We start from the raw sequence: 19200 nt of genomic DNA on the forward strand, positions 1-19200 counted from the left end.
GTTAGCCCGATCCACCACCCTTCAAACTACATCATGGAGACGACAAGAAAGGGTGCTCCTTTGCAGTTCCATAGCACACCATCATCCGAATTATACAGCATCAATGGTGAAAGTAATTGTGGATTTTAAATTAGCTTGTTCGCCTGTTTACAAGCGTGCTGCCGAAGTGCTTTTAGCGCGTGCTTTTAAACTACCCGCTTTATCGGACATGCGAGGCAGGCACCATGCGCACTCGAGGAAAACGAATTGCACCCTTCGGAGTTGTCTTCGATCACAGTGTGCGGGCATAAGCAGTATTTTCTAACAAAAAATGCAGATAACATAAAAGACGATTTGTAAGCGAAGTAACCTTCTTATTCCACAGCAATCCCCGTGGATTCTAGTGCAATCGCTGCGGATGCGACTATTGCCCTTACTGCTCACAGACTTTGTCAGAATCCTTCCTCTCACTCGCCATTCAACCACCTGACCTAGCTCGCTCCTCGAAGCCCCGATCCCCTCCTCTCCCCCCTGAAACCCTTCCTCTCACGCCTCTCGGTGACATGTTTTATCAGATGCAGAAAACCGGCACGGTAGCCGAAAAAGGCTGTGATTGAGAGAAACTCCATTCATATATATATATATATATATATATATATATTGCAGCCAAAAATTGATTTTCTTTTTGTGGTGTGTTGACGTGTTGACTCGGGGTAAAAGATGCATTTATCGTCAAGAAATTCGCACCAAGCTCGAATTAACAAATTTCCCGCCTTTCAATTCAGGCTCGTAATGTCTACACCGAGGACTGCGATTATTTTGAAGTGATGACGATATACCCTAGCCGAGCCTCTGGGACTCGTGTCAAAAAAGGAAGAGATGTTGACGCATCCAGTTTATGGGTTTATGTGCTAACTTAGCTGATGACGACGATACTTGTAGTATTGTTTATCGGTCTTTTTTTCGATTGGATAAAAGCTGAACTTTCGGTGAGAGTGTTCAGAGCTGGCGGTGCCCTGTCCAATACAGGCGAACTGTGTCACACAGTGCACGAACGCCCCTACAATTTTTCTTTTGAAAATATTGTATAAGAAACATAAGTAATGCAGCGGAATAATGATGCGATTGAATCGAGAAGTTATTGAGTATATTTGGCGACCTGATTTTATAGCGGCCTGATTTTATCTAAAACAAGAGCTTAACAATGACAGAACCCAGTATGTCTGGAAGTGGGTTCGCTGAATTGGAAGAGAAACCGCTGTAGTTTAATTGCGGTCCAACGAGATAAGAAATGAAACTTGATAGTCCACAAGGTTTCTTCCAACATAGATGCTTATTTGGGCTTCTGCTCTGTCAAAGAGCCATCGAAACCGGAAGGCGGGTGCGGAAAAGAATGGGGGTTGGGAAAGGGGCTATGAGTAGGTACTTTGCAAAAAGAAAAAGCCTTGTGCCGTTTCGCTGTTGCTGCGAAAGATAATGAGGACAGGGGCGGCTGTAAAAGGAGGGGTGACAACATGATCATGACAGCTGACGCTCCTTCCCCACCACTCTCAGAGCTAGAAATGTTCATTGCAAAAACTGCACTGGGCTGCTTAACAAGCATTTTTTTTTTAACGACGAATAAATGCATTGGTTAAACAGGGCCGCTTGCGCAGCTGCCCCCGAAAAATGTCGTCCGTAAATCTGCCCCTTAATAACATGCTGCATGATCGATAGTTTTGTGTGGTTTGCGTCGGCGTTGACCTTCAATATTGTAGTGCGTATTGCTGACTGGCACTTTCCACAACAGGCACTAACTGACACGACTGTTAGCTCTGAGGAGTATTTAAGTTAAAGGGCTGAAAATTCATTCTTTTGCAGAATTGACCCACATGACTTAGTGAATAAATTTCAATCGCTTGCCTCAATTCACTAGCGTGGATAAATGAATGGCAGTTGCCAGTCTCTGCGCCCGGTGGCCGCGATTCCAGTCGTATACCGAAAATGCCGTTGCGAGACACGTGAGTCTAAGTTTTGCTCCTTCGTTGAGTGAAAAAGCGTTCGGTCATGTTTGTTCGGGTCATATTTTCAAACTACCGGTGAGAAATAATTCCACCTCAGCCTGCGCTGGCCCGCTAGCTACTTTCCTTGACCTTACAGCGGTGTGGTGTTGTGGCGGCTAAGCTGTCCATGTAGGTAGCCACAGATGTTCACCGTCTCGCTTCTGCAGGCACTGAGAATTTGTTCCAATCTAATTCCATTGCCAGTAGATGAAGTAGCGCAGTTATAAGATGGCAGAACTGACCTCGTCGGTCAAGCGCTGTGGCAGCGGCTCCGGTTCGACTTCCCATCCGAGACGCGGCAGCCTGTCTCCGGAGGCGGCGTGCTTCCAGGGTAGCACCACCACCTCGGGCGTGACTCGGGCCATCGTCGACACGCAGGAGTTCCCCATGTTTCGTCGCGGTGTCCCTCTCACCGCTTGCAGAGAGGGCAGGACAGGCGCAAAGGGTGCGATCACAATTACACCGTTACACACAGGGCACACTACAGTGGTACGTCAGTCGCAGATAGTAGAAAGGACTGCCAGAAACATTTACGCTTTCTCGTCACTGGCCTGAGGAATGTTTCAGTTCGTGGGCGTTCGTTGACCGAAATGACGCTTGCGACAACCAGCCAGAAACGAAAATGTTCGAAGGTAACAAGGCCAGGACCCGACTAACCCAAATGTAAACGTGCTCGTTTACTGCAGTTTTTAGACGGTATGCAGGTGCCTTGCCGCTCACGGGCCTCACTCCCATGACGTCAAGAACGATGCACTGACTTTCGGCAATATGGAGCGGATCAATTATACATGGGCCGTGCCACGTTGCTTTGCACGATCGTGACGTCGATAATGTTCTCGGACCTTCCAGTAATGATTGCGCAAGAAATAAAGAACAGACTACCTTCGTCGGTTGCCTTTTCGGCCTATACTGCTGGCGATGCTCACACAAGTCTGGACGTGGCTTGGGATGGTAAGTGAAACGTCCTGACGGAAGCCCATATTCTGAACGTTCCTGTGTGCGTAAGCCGGCGAGTTATTGATTTGCTTTAGTGTCACGGTACGCTTGACCGGCAAGATCGTTATATGGAAATCACCATTTCTCAACAAACGGCTCCATTGTCATTTACCTGGCGGGAAACGAATTCTGCCCGGTAAATTGCTGCTCCGTTCATCACGGTGATGCCACGAGAAGATAAAGATCTGTATCGGGCTCTCTTGTAAGTCCAATGAAGATGGTTCGTTTGCTGCTGTTGCGAGTCCTAAAACATAGAGCGGTTTCGTTCTTTGGGTCGATAACCTCGTTCGCACGGACATAACGACCGCTAGTGGTTCTCACTGTCGCGAGCGGATGCCACAGATCGTTTAACGACCATGTGTCATGTACAGTATTCCAACACTGCAACAATTGATTATAAGTTGACCGGATTAATAAAATATTTTGTATATAAGTTTAATTCCTGCCTTTGACCTAATTTTTACTTAATTTTGCATCACGCTACCATGAACAGCAAGAAAAGCTTCACGTGTATTTAGCCTATATCAGATGCTGCTGAGGACTGTCGCCTGTATTCATTAGTGCTTGCAGCCTGTGCCCAAGTGTAAATTCTTTTCCGTGGTAGAACAATTCTTGGTTTTGGCTGAACAATAGCATGTATTTCAACGCCGGCGTTTGAAGGACGTGTTTCAGGTCAAGACTGGGTTGTCGGGTACCTGAGGTAGTAAAAACTAACGCGCCGCCTACCCAGCACAGCCCATGCACACCCAGATGTTTTGGGTGGTCATCCTGGCGACACGCGAGAGGTTTGCTGTCCCGCCTCCTAGATCCTGACAACGCGCCCTCAACAGACCGTCGCCTGCATGCTTATACAGTGCCTTTCACGACGTTCGACGTAGCTACATTTGCTACTTCAGTTGCTTATATCGAGTAAAATTGCGTGATATGCCTGACAGGTACTTTAGAGTTCGAAGTCACATAAATGCGCTTTATGCCACGGCAGTGCCGCTAAACGGTGGGGTCGCCTATATATCTGCGGCTTGCAGCTATGGGCCTCGGTAGCAGCCTTCGGTACGTTTTTGGTTGCCTTACACCTCTGGAGACCATAGTTTATACGCGTTGCGTGCGCCTTCTTACAACTCTCGGCCCCTTGGTTACCATATTTGGTACAGTGACTGCTACAAAATAACGCTGGTCGCGGGTTCGAGTGACCAGGACAGGCATTTCATCAACTGAGATGTTAGAAAGCTTTAGATGCTTTATTTGCAGCGGCATATAGTTCGAAACCCACCGCCGGACACCCACCGGTAAAAATGGGTACAAGCGTCCCCCGGCCTGGCGCTCGGCTTTTCCAGGGGTGTGTGTTTGGGAGAAGCTTCGTAAACCCCGCTGCGCGCTCCTCCTCCGCAGTGGGCCCAAACCCAGTTTCGAACCTCGCAGCCTGCAAAGGTGGTTCTGTTTGTCTTGCAAAGGTACTTCCTTTGAGCCTCACCTGAAGTGCTCCCTTAGAGCCTCAGCTGAGAATGCACTGGCTTGCCGTATCGGGTTAGGTCAATCGCGCTCGTTGGTTCAGCTGCTAAAGTGACTGGCTCAGAACGGCGATGAGCTTGACTTTGAAATCGGCGGCAATTTTTCATCTAGGGCTCAAATTTGAGAAAGGTCAGGTTTGCTTTGTATATTTATTAGGACATGGGTACTGATGATTGTGCTCACTGGCATGAAAGGTCTAAAGGGATAACTGCCTACAAGCGGAAACTTTCATTTTAGAACTTCAGAATGTGTAATGACCATGTTATCGATGTAGAAACCGAGTATCGTAGCTTGAAGGATAACGCAATCGACCTTGCGTACTGGTACAGCGGGTGCGCAATGCTGAGGAGGTGCAGATGACATACTCACTTCTTTTAGGCGGCCGCGATCGAGATTCAAAATTGACGAAATTTGCCGCTGTGTACAGGATACGGGTTGCAGTTGCGGCAAGAACAATTTTAACGCATTGAGGCGAATGGCCATGAATTTTTTCGCCACGAGTGGTGGCTGGCGTTCTTCAGTTTCTTCTTCTTTACTCAGTAGACATGGCACATATACACAGTGGGGGACTGACCCAAGGCTGAGTTCAGGCAAAATAAATTAATAATTTATACTAAATAACTTAGTCTGTCCTGTATATTAATTATGAATTAGCAATGTGTTAATAAAAAATGTTTTAGGAAAAGAAGTTTGAGATAGGAGGAAGGGTAATCCAGAGCAGCTTTAGGACACGTTCTTTGACTGTTGCGCCAAAGGAGAGGAGGACAGGAATTGTAAACGGTGAGCCTAAGCGACCAAGGGTAATTTCGGTTTCTTTTTCCACAATGATAGCAGACTTTCTTCTGAGAAGGTGGTGTTACATTTTGGTGAACGATTGCAAACTCATCAAATTGTGCCCACTACTATCCGCACTTGGATAATCACGTTACCACAAAGTCTTACTCCAAATAGCCCAGAGTCCCGCGTCCACCCGGGTAATTTCTCTCTTTGTCCGGCCACTAGCTTCTGCTGATCGTCAGCAGTGTGCAGGACATCGCTGCCAGAGCCGACCTTTTCAGTGAAAGAGGCCACCCTCAACGCCAAATTCAGGTAGTGTTTCGCCGGCAGATGAACGCGGAAGTCGTCGCGGCATCCAACGATGGCACTGAAAACGCACCGTTCTACCGCCAAGTCCCGTCGCTTCATGCGGGTGTGCCATCCGCAATGACAGGCGATGGTGGAGTCGTCGCACGACGCGTCGATAATGAGACACCAGAAATAGACGCCCATCTACTCCACCTGTGGGAAGCGAGAAGGGGACTGTTAAGAAAATGGAAGAAACAGAGGCACAATCGAAAACTTAGGATAAAAATCGTGGAGATCACAAAGAAGGCTGCGGAGTACGCTGAACAACTGACGAGAGCCAACTGGGGCAAATTCTGCGACTCTCTACAGGGGACGCTCAGCACTTCCAAGACATGGCGAATTCTAAAAGCCATCATGGACCCCACCAAGACCAAGCGAGAGGGGCAGAAGTCGCTGGAGCGGTTGCTACACACATTCCCAGGCACGAAGGAAGATGTGATTAAGGCCGTCCACGAGAAATGCTACGGGGTAGAGCTAGAGGATCCATATCCATACGCAGAAGATTACAAAGGAGATCCAAATGCGAAAATGGACGAGTCGATCACGGAGGAAGAAGTCCGGACGGCAATAGCAAGTGCCACTCGAAACACAGCGGCTGGTGACGACAAGATCACTAATGGCATAATTCGGAACATGAGCAACAGCAATATCAAGGCACTGGCGCATTTCATGAACAAGCATTTGGAAGCAGGAACGGTGCCAGCGCAGTGGAAACACTCGGTGGTCATCACGATCCAAAAACCCGGGAAAAAATTGGCAATAGAGAATTTGCGGCCCATGTCTTTAACTTCGTGCCTGGGAAAGATTTTCGAGAAGGTTGTCAATAACAGCCTGAAAAATTACTTAGAGGATAGCGTTCAGATGCCGGACACCATGTTTGGCTTCAGAGGAAACCTATCAGCCAAGGACGTTCGCCTGCAGATCAAAGAAGAGGTCTTGACGGGTATCCCACGCTCGGCAGAACACCTAGTTTTGGCAGTGGACATTAAAGGTGCATTTGATAATGTTAGTCACAAGGCGATCTTAGATGGTCTGGCAGACACGAATTGTGGAACCAGAGTCTACAAGTACGTTAGGAGCTTTCTGAGTAACCGGACGGCCGAAATCAAGATTGGCAATATAGAAACAGAGACCTTCTCCCCGCCCAACAAAGGGACACCTCAAGGAGCAGTCATTTCGCCCACGCTGTTCAACGTGGCAATGATTGGCCTGGCCAGGCGCCTCGAGAAGGTGGAGGGCATACAGCACGCTATGTATGCTGATGACGTCACCATCTGGACGACCACAGGATCACTCGGGGAGAAGGAAGCGAAATTGCAAGAAGCAGCATCTGTCATCGAAGAATATCTAAAGCAGAGGGGCTTGGAGTGCTCATCAAGAAAATCAGAACTGATCAGATTCTGGCGAGGGAAGGGCAACCGCTCTGCTCCCACAGATCAAGGCCACAAGCTCGAGATCCGGCTGCAAGGGGAGACAGTACCCGAAAAGACAACCGTGAGGATCCTGGGGATGTGGCTCCAATCGAATCAAAGGTGTCAACACACACTTAATCTGCTCAAGACCTCGACCCAGCAGGTCGCCCGAATGATAACACGGGTGACCAGCAAAAAGATGGGGATGAAGGAGCCCGACACACTCAAACTTGTCCGGAGCCTCGTTATTAGCAGAGTAGCGTATGCTCTACCCTACTTCAATATGACCAAAGGAGAGGAAGACAGAGCGGACGCCATCATCAAAATGGCTATCAAGACCGCACTCAAGCTCCCCAAGAACACACCGAACCACGAGCTAGCAGCTCCGGGTCTGCACAATACAATACAAGAATTAGCAGAAGCCCAAATCAAGTCACAGCTAAACAGACTTCTACAAACGAGGACGGGAAGACGGGTTTTGGAAAGACTGGGATATAGCACACACCTTCAGGCTTATAACAAGACAAGAGAGGTATCACGGAGAGTCAGAAATTGGTACCGAGTTCGGCCCATACCAAGAAACATGGACCCCCGCCTACACCCGGGAAGGAGGCAGGCAAGGGCAGAGTATTATGAAAAAAACTATTGGCCAACAAGACACGTCAAGGTTCACCGATGCAGCATTATACGAAACCAACGCAAAGAGGGCGATAGCCACTGTCACAGACTGCGAAGGCCGGGAGGTAGTTAGCGCCTCGATTCGAAACTGTACAGTCACGGAGGCAGACTGGCCATGGCCATTAGGCAAGGAAGAGAAACGGGAGAGAGTCTGACGATACTGTCAGACTCTCTCTCAATCCGCGTGCAGAAATTTTCAACGGGGTTAATTATCTAAGGTAACGCACCAAATCCTTTCTTCCACAAGCGAGCCAACAAAACAATACACTCAAACACTAGTGTGGATTCCGGGGCATGCAGGGATCACGGGGAATTTGTATGCGGACAGGGTAGCACGAGGACATGCAACCTACCGTGCGCCCAACAGTCTCGCGACAGAGGACCTGATTCCGCTTGACCCTGACTACACCACAATACTACAACACAACAGAGGCTTGCGGAAAGTATATCCGGAGCCGCACAAAAAGTTCAGCAACGAGGAGGCCATAGATCTGAGGCGGCTACAGACGGGCATCTTCATTATTTTACGCATATTACACATGATGCATCCCACGACATTCAGAGACGAGTGCCCGTGGTGCGGGAAGACCCCTACCCTGTACCACATAACATGGGAATGCAGCTCAGATCAACTACAAAAAATTGAAAACACAAATGAAAGACAGTGGGAGGCTTTGCTGGCCAGCTCTGACCCGGAGACTCAGCTCTACCTGGTCACAAGAGCTCGCAAACTGGCGAAAGCCAGTGGTGCCCTGGACTGGGGGCGCTAACCGCTCGTCAGCCTCGGTTGAAGAGGCGAAGAAAAAGATCCCCGAGCAGTTAATAAAGTTCACTCACTCACTCACTCACTCACTCACTCACTCACTCACTCACTCACTCACTCACTCACTCACTCACTCACTCACTCACTCACTCACTCACTCACTCACTCACTCACTCACTCACTCACTCACTCACTCACTCACTCACTCACTCGATAATGAACGTCGCCTCAGTGCTTACTGCTTTGCGCGAAGTTGCTCGCCCACTGATAGCCGTTGAGAAGACTAGCATCACTGACTAGTGGCGTTGACAGTGCCAGCGGATCCCCCATTGTACAAGCAGCAAGTGGCGGGCAGCATTGCTCAGACTTTTGGAGAAGGGGCTCCGTTTTAATGTGTTTCATCGTGTGGTGATCTCAGTTTTTATGTGTTGTGGGGCTTTTAGGATGTTGTTTCTTTCGTCTTTTTCCCTTTTAGGGCCTGCTTGTGCATGACCACTCGCTGCCGTGAGTCTGGCCCATGCATGGTAATTAGGTAATTATCATTACCCCAGTGAATGGACTACATTAATAAGCCCCATGACAAAAACAAAATCATTATGAGAATGGTGAGCGCCTTGCCTTTTCCTGCGGCAGTGGGAACAACATCGCCGGTGTCTTTTTTGCTGGCTGTTTCATGGAACTAAGCATATACTCTTAAGTCATGCTTGTTCGTACTATCGCAGAGATTTGTAGCATTCCAGCAGCAGTCAAAGTAGCATTCATCGTAGGAAGACAGCGAAACAACGGCGGGGACAAGGCAAGAGTTTGTCTGATTTATCTCTTGCCATTTTTGTTCTGTTTTGCTAGAATGAATGCGTACAAACTCTCCCGAGTCTCAGCTTTACTCATCGTAGCAGTTGATGAGAACGCATTTGCTACATTTTGCCTTCATTTTTCACACTTTTTGTGGAGTTTGAAAGCGCGCGGGTAGAAGTACTTATTGCATAAATATAAAAATCAACTTCTCTGCCAGTAACCCCGAGTATACGAGCTATTCTATAAGTATTTACGGCAGGGCAAACTCAAGGATGTGCTTATCTGGGGAGCCTCGTGAGAAATGTATATTAGCGCTCGCATTTTGTTCAGGGTGGGAAGAATGGCTGGCTTTGTCGCATAAATTTTCAAAATCGTGTATTGTTTTTCTTTATAATATGCGTCATAACGTCCCTTTTGAATATGAAATGCGCATATTAGCTACATCTATAAGTTTTATTAGGCCCTAACCATTTACGTTTAACAGCAAATGGTGAAAAGCGTCGTGCGGCTACGAAGACTTATGTCAGAGAATGCCGTTGGCTGAGCGATTGCATATGTCATGAATGTTCAATGTGTCTCTTGTTTAGTAAGCCCAAGGGGCCAACCACGAAGGCGAGAACATGCGTACACTACGAGTCTTCATCGCAATAAAAGTGGCATCTGAGTAGCCGAGAGGCCGTACTTTTTTAAATACGCGCTGAATATTTATATCTGATTACAGGCACGTGCCCAAGGCTTTCCGCCCTCTGCTCAGTACAGAAAAGCTTTATTGAACCCTTCCTGAAAAAAAATAAAATAAAAAAATAAAGACCTTGTAAGTGCCCGTTTGAAGTGAACCAAGACCAAGGGTAAACAGCTGCCTCTTTTTACCACAAAACTCGAGGCAGCGAAAGCAAGATCTCTTACTTTCCTTTCCTTCCTTCATGTCTCGTGCTTGCACTGGTCATGCACTTTGGCAAAAGATATGTCGGTAGCGCATTCGTTTTTAATGGAGGCTGGCTTTAAAGCGCACGGACTTTTGCAGTGCACCGGAGTCAGTCATTGGATCTTGAGCCCGTAGGTGCGGATAGGACACGTGAATTATCTTGCAGTCACTAATGCAAGATTCCTACGTCCGATTTCTGATCCCCGTTGGGCTCATTTCAATTCCGAGGAAGCTCGCAGCATTTTTCCACAGCAACTTCTCCTGCAGGCAGAGGTAGAATAAGGCGCAGGTGGAGGAGGGGGGAGGGGGGGGGGAGAGAAAGAAAGACGCTGTTTGTGAGGTGACGGTCTTCTTCGGGCAGATTACAGCTTTTTATCATTTGTGTAAGAAGGCTCATTCCAGAAGTGGTTATTCTTGAAAAAAACAACAACAAGAAACTACCAAATCATGATTTCTTTCCAATTATCTTTCTTCAGACTTTCTCTTATGACGCGCCAGAGTCTTTTAACGCTCTTGCTATGTTAACAAAAATACACGTAACTTTTCTTTTTATCATCCCGTCTTCACAACCTTGACAGTGAAGCCTCATGCCGAGGTGGTCCTTGACCATTTTATTAGCTAAGTGTGCAGTCGATTACAGATGTCATTTCACGTTCTTTATTGAAACCGCTAAGTCTGGCTGATGCCGATTTGGATGTGAATGGCTTTCTTGTTTTCCGAGTCATGTAAATGAAATGTGCGAACGGAAAAAGTACCTTGACCGAATTTTGTAATCCGCTGGTCTCAATGAGCCGACCCGGTCGATCGATTTCTCCCAGTGGGTACGGGTAGTCGCTGCCCAGCATCACCCGGTCCTATATAGTGAAAAAAAAAAAAAAAAAAATGTGGTCTTTAAAAAAAATTCTGACAAAGAAACTCATTGGTCGTTTGACGCCGAAAGAAAGCTCCGTCTTTAAGGATATGATGCGTCAGCGTTAAAGACTTGCTCGCTTCCCTTCTGTATCCTCGTTGGCGCACATGCACTTTGTGACCCGCTTCTATTAATCTCTTATTTGGTGCCTCTATTGCCTCGCATATATTCATTACTGTACAGTTGCAACTTGTTATTTACATTATGTGAAATACCACCCGACATACATAGAAGGTCCCGCTTTAACCAAGCCTTACGAATGTGCCTCAGCGGCCTAGGATTAGAGAGTGGAGACTCCGGGATCCAAGGGTCTCGGTGATTCCATCCCCATATCACCTTCCCATCTTAAAAGAGCTCCCCGAGTTGGCAGCCCCCTGCCAACTCGGGCATGCCATGTGCTCTCGTGACGTAACACAACCCACCGACCACTCAGGGCTCAGCCGTATCACCTGCAAACTACCACTTGCGTAGGCATGCTCGGGAATTTTCGGCTACAAACCCGACGCTGGATTTTGTTTGTAGAATACTTGCGCCTAGCCACATGTGCTGCGGTATTTTACTGAGGGGCGGACACAAAAGAATATGGAGAGGGGACACGGAGGCACTACTGCCCCTGACCCCCTTGCCCTGCGCTAAACTTTTAGCACTGGCTCTCATGGTTGCAATGAAGGAAGCTCAAAAAAAAAAATTCCAGAAAACACCATCTGAACAGCGAAGCGACAGCCCGGCCATCGCGCGAGTTTTCGGACGAATGTATAGAGAGCGAAAAATATTCGTGAAGAAAAGTAATAATAACTGACACACGCTAGGATGGAATAAAGGCACACAAGGAGACCCCCCCCCCCCCCCCCCCCCCCCCATGGTGGCCCCCAAAAATAACAGCGAGTGGCATATTACCAAGATCTCAGCTTTTATTATCTCTTATCTGTCCTCGATGTACTTATCCCACTCTCCGTAACGGCGAACGAACAAAGATGCGCATTCCGACGCAATTTGTAACAGTTTTGTAGGAACCAATGTAATTGATAACAGCAAATGAAATTTCTCAGAAAAAAAAAAGGAAAACGCTATCTCGGTTTTTAATGCTACATGTCCTTATTGATCCAAGGCGAGAATGTTCGAACCTTTTATGCAATAAAACGTTTTCATTCAGGGAATCAACCAAGTCTCGATAATGAAATTGAACAAATAAATAAATAATAATTAGTGAAATGATTCCCAATCGATCACTCAATCAATACCCGAAATGCGGGTCTACTGTTTTGCACCATAATGCAGGCCGATGTCGGTTTCTTCGTAGCGCCGGCCAAGAATGTACATGCGTGGTGCCGAAGGCCCCGTCAGGTGACGTGTTCGTCACCTTTAGCCTCGGTCCCACGGCAAAAACTGTATTTTTGCTACAAAGTGCAATAAATAAATAAATAAACTATCTCTTCGAAAACTTACAACCTCAGGACAGATTCAAAGCAAGGAAAGTAAAAAGACAGCCGAAAACAGGATTACCTCTCCGAGCGTGTCCAGCAAGAGCCTAAGCGAGCCTCGATTGTGCACCAAAGAATCTGCGTATATTTCGCCCAGGTAGCCCTTAGGGGGAATCTTGTTGTCGACCGCGCAAAGGTCAGGCCGCACCTAGAAGAAATAAATTGTTTGGTTAATGTCTGCGAGATGCGGTAGTGGACGAACAGGACTACAGCGTAATATTGTAATGCTCACTCAAGCTCATTTAAGACCAAAACACAACCGATAAAATTCAGAGGACACCGAGCTGATAACCAAGGGGTGTTTTTGTAAGGAAAACGTTAGGTTTACTTTCGGGATTGTTTACTGGTATGTAGACCGATATACTGGACGTCGGGTGCTAAATTGGCGTATTCCTGATATCAGTCCTCCCTGTACTCCAATGTGTGCTTTTCCCTGCCCTTTTTTACTTCCGCTGGCCGCAGCCAGGGTGCTTAACATATCAGAAACTACTGCAGCCGGTAGCATCATTTACTTTCGTCTTCTTTTATCTATCCTTAAACGGCTTTTTTTTTTATTCGCCACTAACATTTACTCGACTGAAGCTGTTCCCACTTTGAGTTCTTGATCAATTTGCTCTCGTCTTACTGCCTGATCCACTAGATTCCTTGCTGATAGCTCAGCAGAGCGACTGATCCAGGTAGGCGGCGGTCTCGAATTTGAACCCCTTTCTTTTGTAGCGACGTGGTTGCGCTTGGATATGCAAATGAGTAATTCTTCCCTTTTGTGCACCACTAAGAAGAGACCACGTGTCGTTACGCTGCTTGCCATATATTTGTCACAGCCTTCAGATCCCCGAGAAGGAGCGTCACTGATCGAAACAAAATGACATGCTCGTGCTGATCAAAATCGTAGTGCAAGCAGGCGCGGCCAGAAGGGGTTAGGACAACGGACACCTCCAAAGAAAACAGCTCACCTCGTCAAAACTTCAACAGTGTTCCCTCTCTCACACACTAGCAAAATCTAGGCACATCGTCGCATGTATTATTGGACTGTGGTGTTGTTGTGGCAGTGAAGCGCATAAACAAAGCTTTAGTACACACCTCTTTTGCTCAACAATGTATATACATGCGAAATGTGAGAATTATGCTGCGTAAAGAATACTTTTTTCGGAGGGAAGACTTATGAATGTTCTACTTAAACTCATAAACGCGTTGCAACGCATGTACTTGAAACTGTTTTCAGTTGTGAAAGCCTTGCGGAGGTTGACTAATTCCAGCCGCTCAACACTTGTTTTAGAAATTAAGACACTTCAGGCCTGATGTACGTTATGTCTATATGCATTGTCTCTAAGCAAACACTGCTGGAACTTACCTGATAGCAGTTACTGTATTTTTTAATCAGGCTTGTAAAATTCAGTATATATCGGACATTCAGAGTTGACACACACGCAGGTGTCTCCCCACTCACATCGAATCCGTGCTGTATTCGTCCGACAGTGTACGGGAAGGATCCGGCGCCGTGGGCGAAACAAAGCTTGAGTCTCGGGAAGCGTTCGAGGAGGCCGCCGAATATCACTTCGCAGATAGCCGCCGTCGTCTCGGCTGGCATGCCTGGACATTGGAAACGTAGTGCATGGGCTATCTAGTCTCTGCCGTTATAGGTTATTACGTCTCGTTTCTAGTGCAGCCCACTGGAGTACTGAGTGTATTGCTGCGATGCGCTTCAAGGGGGCAGAGTATACCCCTGCTTCTTAAGAGATGTCCTGCACTAAATTAGGAATACAAAATATTGTGTGTTCCGACAGCTATTGTGGTGGGCCACCGCATGTATATTGTACCATAGCGTATATATCTCTCTTCATATTTTTATTTTTATTTGCCCTGTCCTCTCTGCCTCTCTCTCACCTTTTTGATTCCCTCTATTGCTTCCTCACTATCCGTTATATTTCTGCCATTCCAGTTCAGGTGCTTCAGATATCAGATAGCAGATACCAAGGCTGGCAAACATCTTTTCCTTCCTTTTTGATATCGTATAATGAATAACCGCATACTACTACTACGACTATTGTGTGTTTCGTCCACCCGGCCGGAAACCGAAATTGTAGGGTTTCTGTTGCCAGAAAAGGGCTCTCTCGAAGCAGAGTTATCGAGGAATGACAATAAACGATCAGTAATGGACCTTACAAACTGCTAAAGACGACAATGCTACTCTGAACACTGTTTATGGCGTATATTTTCTTGCGTGTATGTGAAGAATTCTTAGATACATTTTATATTTTCAGTAAAAAAAAATGCTAACAAATATATTGTGTATATTTATGGGCCTTTAGCACTCATACTGAACAATGAACGAGAGTGAGCAAGCTCGAATGGGCTAACCTGAACTAGGCGTTGTTTCGCAGTGAATTATTTCCTGGTGCTGATAGTGTTATTCACGTTCCAAAACTCCCTTTTTTCAGAGCTGAGGACTGGTTTCACAGTTCTGCTGAAAAATGGTCGCTCACGAATTTTACGTATTGTTTCCCACGACGCAACGTTAATTCTTCGTAGTGTTTTACGTGTTTTCCTTTAACCAGCGATGTTGTGCAATAAGCTGCATGAACTGAATATCTTTGTTTTACTTCACTATACGTTCCCTTTTGCTGCAAAAGCAACACTGCGCCAGCCAGCTCGGTGCGTCGCGTATGCTCATATGCCGTAGCCGCAAATGGCAGGAGCTGCCAACTTGTGTCTCTCGTTTCACATGCGACGGTTACGTCAGAATCAGCCTACCAGGACCATGGTATTCACGCTACCTCTATAGGCCCCTAAGGAACGTTCATACGGCTTGGTTAAAGCGGGGCTTTATATGTGGGCTTGTAGCACACGCTATCTCGTCATACCCTTAAAGACGGAGCTTAAGTGTCCCCCTATTTAGATGCAATAAACACTTTTACCACTACCACCTAGAAGGCCAATGAAAGTTGATGCGTTCAACGGAACGCTGGTTGTGTTCGATGCAACGCTCGGTCGCCAGCAGCCAAAGCTTTCGCTCCACACTCGTATGCTGTAGCCACAAATGGCAGGCGCAACGAAACCCTCAGGAGACGGCGTGCAGCAGAAACGGATGAAGAGCGCGCTGCACGTCTCGAGAAAAGAAGGAGGGGAGTTTTGGTCGGTTTAATCGTTCAGCCTGGAGACGTCGAAGGTGGTCGGCGCGCAGACTTTGCACAAAGAGTGGGAGAGCACGAGTCGGCCACGCGAGAGTTTTACCGCCACTTCACTAACAACTCCGTTAGATGTGTGCGTTCTGTGTGCGACCGGTTGTGGCATAAGAACACCGGTGAGTGAACTTATGCGTCCGACTCTTCATTTGGCCACAAGCGTAGCCATGCAGCCGCTGCTTTCCCAGTTCAACTAGGGTTAACCAGAGCTAAACCACAGCCAATTTTGTTTAACATCGTTTCCTCACAATGATGATGATGCTGGATTTTTTTGGCTATTAGCCAAATGCGCCACAGAACAAGAGTTTTTAGTCCACTCAAGCTCGCATCGAAGATCCGTTTTTTTTTTGAATTTCGTCAGAAGTAGAGCGTCAAGCAGGAAAGAGCGTACTACCATAACCGTGGCTACGAGGTGGCATTGAGGAATGAGCTCGGCGGCCTATGGTTGGGAGGCGGATGATAAATCCTCTATGTTTTCAGCGAGTATTTTTGTGTTCCACATCCCATACACGGTTCTTGTTCAAGCAATATATTAATAAAACGGAAATCATGAAATTACGCATTAGGGGTAGGCTGCTGGTGCAGCAAAAACGCAACCTGTGGATTACATGGCGTCGCTGAAAAATACCAGCGCTCTGCGACTTACCTACGAGCCACTGCAGCCAGTACTTGTTGTACCGCGTTGAAGGAGGCATGTCCCACGGGTGCACGAAGATGCTGACGCCGAGCTCCTTGACCGTCTGCAGGGAGTGCAAGTGAACACGGTACCACCTCAGAACACAGAGTTGAGGGGGAGACAAGCTGCGAGGGGACAGATTCTGCCTGAAAGCGTGTATCAGGCGTGTGTGCGAACGTGGTGGAAAGCCAGACGTTTAATGCTAAAAACTGACGCAGTGTAAGGTACACGGAAGAAGGACGTGAAAAAGCATCGTGTTCTCCTTTCCTCACTTCATGGGCGTGTGCTTTCGGGCTGCGTTGATTTTTAGCTGACATCATTTAAATAAACCAGTTCAGGAGTCCAAATAGTGTGGAAGTGCTGCACCGGGAGAACCCGAGGTGTGCATGTGCAGCAGGACTCCAGCTTGAGCAAATACGAGGGGCTATCCGAAAATATGTTTCGTCATTTATTTTCACTCTGAAAATTTGTTGCTCAAAAATACATTATGACAACATGAAATGTATACCTTGCATTATTTTTCGACATAGTCTCCATTGACATTCAAAGATTTGTCATGGCGTGCATTGAGTTTGAATAACCTTTTCGGTAAAAGTCAGTGCCATGTGATGCAAGGAATTGTTGCGCAGCCAGCTTTGTCTCAGCACTGCTTTGGAAGTGACGCCTAGAGAGTACGGCTTTGGATGCAAGAAACGGGTGAAAGTCCGATGAAGCAACATCTGGGCTATGGGACGGGTGATCCAGTCTCCCATCCGAAGCGACGAATCTAAACCTGTGTGAGTCTTGCTGTGTGTGGCTTTAGTGTATCATCGCAGCGCACCGACTTTTATCAGAGTGGGTTCTTCAAACTCAGTTCATGCTATGACAAATGTCTGAATGTCGGTTGCAACTATGTCGAAAAATAGTGCAGGGCATATATTTCATGATGTCAAAGTGTATATTTGGGCAATAAATTTCCCGTGTGGAAATAAACGACGAAAATTAATTTCAGAATTGCCCCTCGTGGAAGCGTTATCTTTCTAAACAGTAGTAACACTTGGCTTGATGTTATCACTTGGACTATCAGAGATCAGGACAGCCAGAGCCACAATTGCTTTGATTAGCAGAGTTTTGCCACGGCAGCAGAAAACAAAGCAAAAATTCCGAGAGCACTGTCGATTCTACACAGCAGAAATGCGAAAGCCTGAACGTTGCGGCTGCACACGGTGCATCATTTTTGCTCTCATTGTCATTATCAACTAAATGCACCGTCATTATCACTGCTAATGTCATCATTGTCATTAACACTGATTGCAACCCCATTTTCGTCACTACTATCATCCTTAAGGTAGACAAGGAGAAATGATGCGCGTTTCATGGTCCTCTCATAGCCTTACGGGAGAAAAGTAAGCGCAAAAGAGACAAACACAAGAGAGGAGACAGGATAACGCGCTAGCTGCTGACTGTTTTGAAGAAAGGTAATTACTTCCAACTATAACTATCGATCATATCCATACCATCAATCAGGTGATAGAAAAATGCTCGGAATATAACCAGCCCTTATACATAGCATTCATTGATTACGAAAAAGCATTTGACTCAGTTGAAACCTCGGCGGTGATGCAGGCACTGCGAAATCATGGGGTAGACGAGCAGTACGTGAAAGTGCTGGAAGATATATATAGTGGCTGCACAGCAACCATAGTTCTGCATAAAGAAAGTAACAAAATTCCCATAAAGAAAGGTGTTAGGCAAGCAGACACAATCTCCCCAGTACTATTCACAGCTTGTTTAGAGGAAGTATTCAGAGACTTGGAATGGGAGCAGTTAGGGATAAGGGTAGAGGGAGAATACCTCAGTAATCTGCGATTTGCTGATGACATTGCCTTGCTAAGCAACTCGGGGGATGAACTGCAAATAATGATTGATGATCTAGACAGGAAAAGTAGAAATGTAGGCTTGAAAATCAATATGCAGAATACTAAGGTAATGTTCAACAGCCTCGGGAAGGAACAGCAGTTTACATTAGGTAGCGAAATACTGGAAGTAGTAGGCGAATATGTCTACGTAGGACAGGTAGTAACCGCAGATCCGGACCACGAAAAGGAAATAACAAGAAGAATACGATTGGGATGGAGCGCATTTGGCAAGCACTCGCAAATTATGACTAGCAGCTTACCGGTATCGCTCAAGAGGAAAGTATACAACAGTTGCATCCTGCCTGTACTCACCTATGGGGATGAAACGTGGAGGCTAACCAAGAGAGTTCTACTTAAGTTGAGGACAACCCAGAGGGCTATGGAACGAAAAATGGTAGGGGTAACATTAAGAGATAGAAAGCGTGTAGAGTGGGTCAGAGAAATAACTCAAGTTACCGACATTCTAGTAGAAATTAAGAAGAAGAAATGGACATGGGTAGGACATGTAGTGCGAAGAGAGGATAACCGATGGTCGCTGAGGGTAACAAACTGGATTCCAAGGGAAGGAAAGCGTAGCAGGGGGCGGCAGAAAGTTAGGTGGGCGGATGAGATTAAGAAGTTTGCAGGGGTCAAGTGGATGCAGCTAGCACAGAACCGGGTTAAGTGGAGAAATATGGGAGAGGCCTTCGCCCTGCAGTGGGTATAATCAGGCTGATGATGATGATGATGATGATGAATTATTTTTAAAGAGTTTTTTTGTGGCGAAAGGATCCCTAACCACAAGCTGGTTAAGACTCTTCGAAAGGTACTGACCTAAAAGGCGCTGCCA

The 19200-nt window shown here is 46.8% G+C and overlaps 1 protein-coding gene across 1 annotated transcript in view; it reads right to left on the minus strand.

Moving 5' to 3' along the window:
• Nucleotides 1–10084: 10084 nt before the first annotated feature.
• Nucleotides 10085–19200, minus strand: part of LOC146199775 (2-amino-3-carboxymuconate-6-semialdehyde decarboxylase-like) — a 30592-nt gene continuing 21476 nt past the window's right edge. Inside the window, exons 5-9 of the mRNA XM_084592808.1 lie at nucleotides 16444–16537; nucleotides 14063–14205; nucleotides 12638–12763; nucleotides 10980–11078; nucleotides 10085–10485 (exon numbers count right to left, since the gene is read on the minus strand). Of these exons, the coding sequence (XP_084448934.1) occupies nucleotides 10408–10485; nucleotides 10980–11078; nucleotides 12638–12763; nucleotides 14063–14205; nucleotides 16444–16537 (540 nt within the window). The 3' untranslated portion in view covers nucleotides 10085–10407. The remainder of the gene's footprint in view (nucleotides 10486–10979; nucleotides 11079–12637; nucleotides 12764–14062; nucleotides 14206–16443; nucleotides 16538–19200) is intronic.

This window comes from Amblyomma maculatum, chromosome 2 (assembly GCF_055883805.1).
Source record: "Amblyomma maculatum isolate TAMU_Amacu chromosome 2, ASM5588380v1, whole genome shotgun sequence".
Classification (NCBI taxonomy): Eukaryota; Metazoa; Arthropoda; class Arachnida; order Ixodida; family Ixodidae; genus Amblyomma; species Amblyomma maculatum.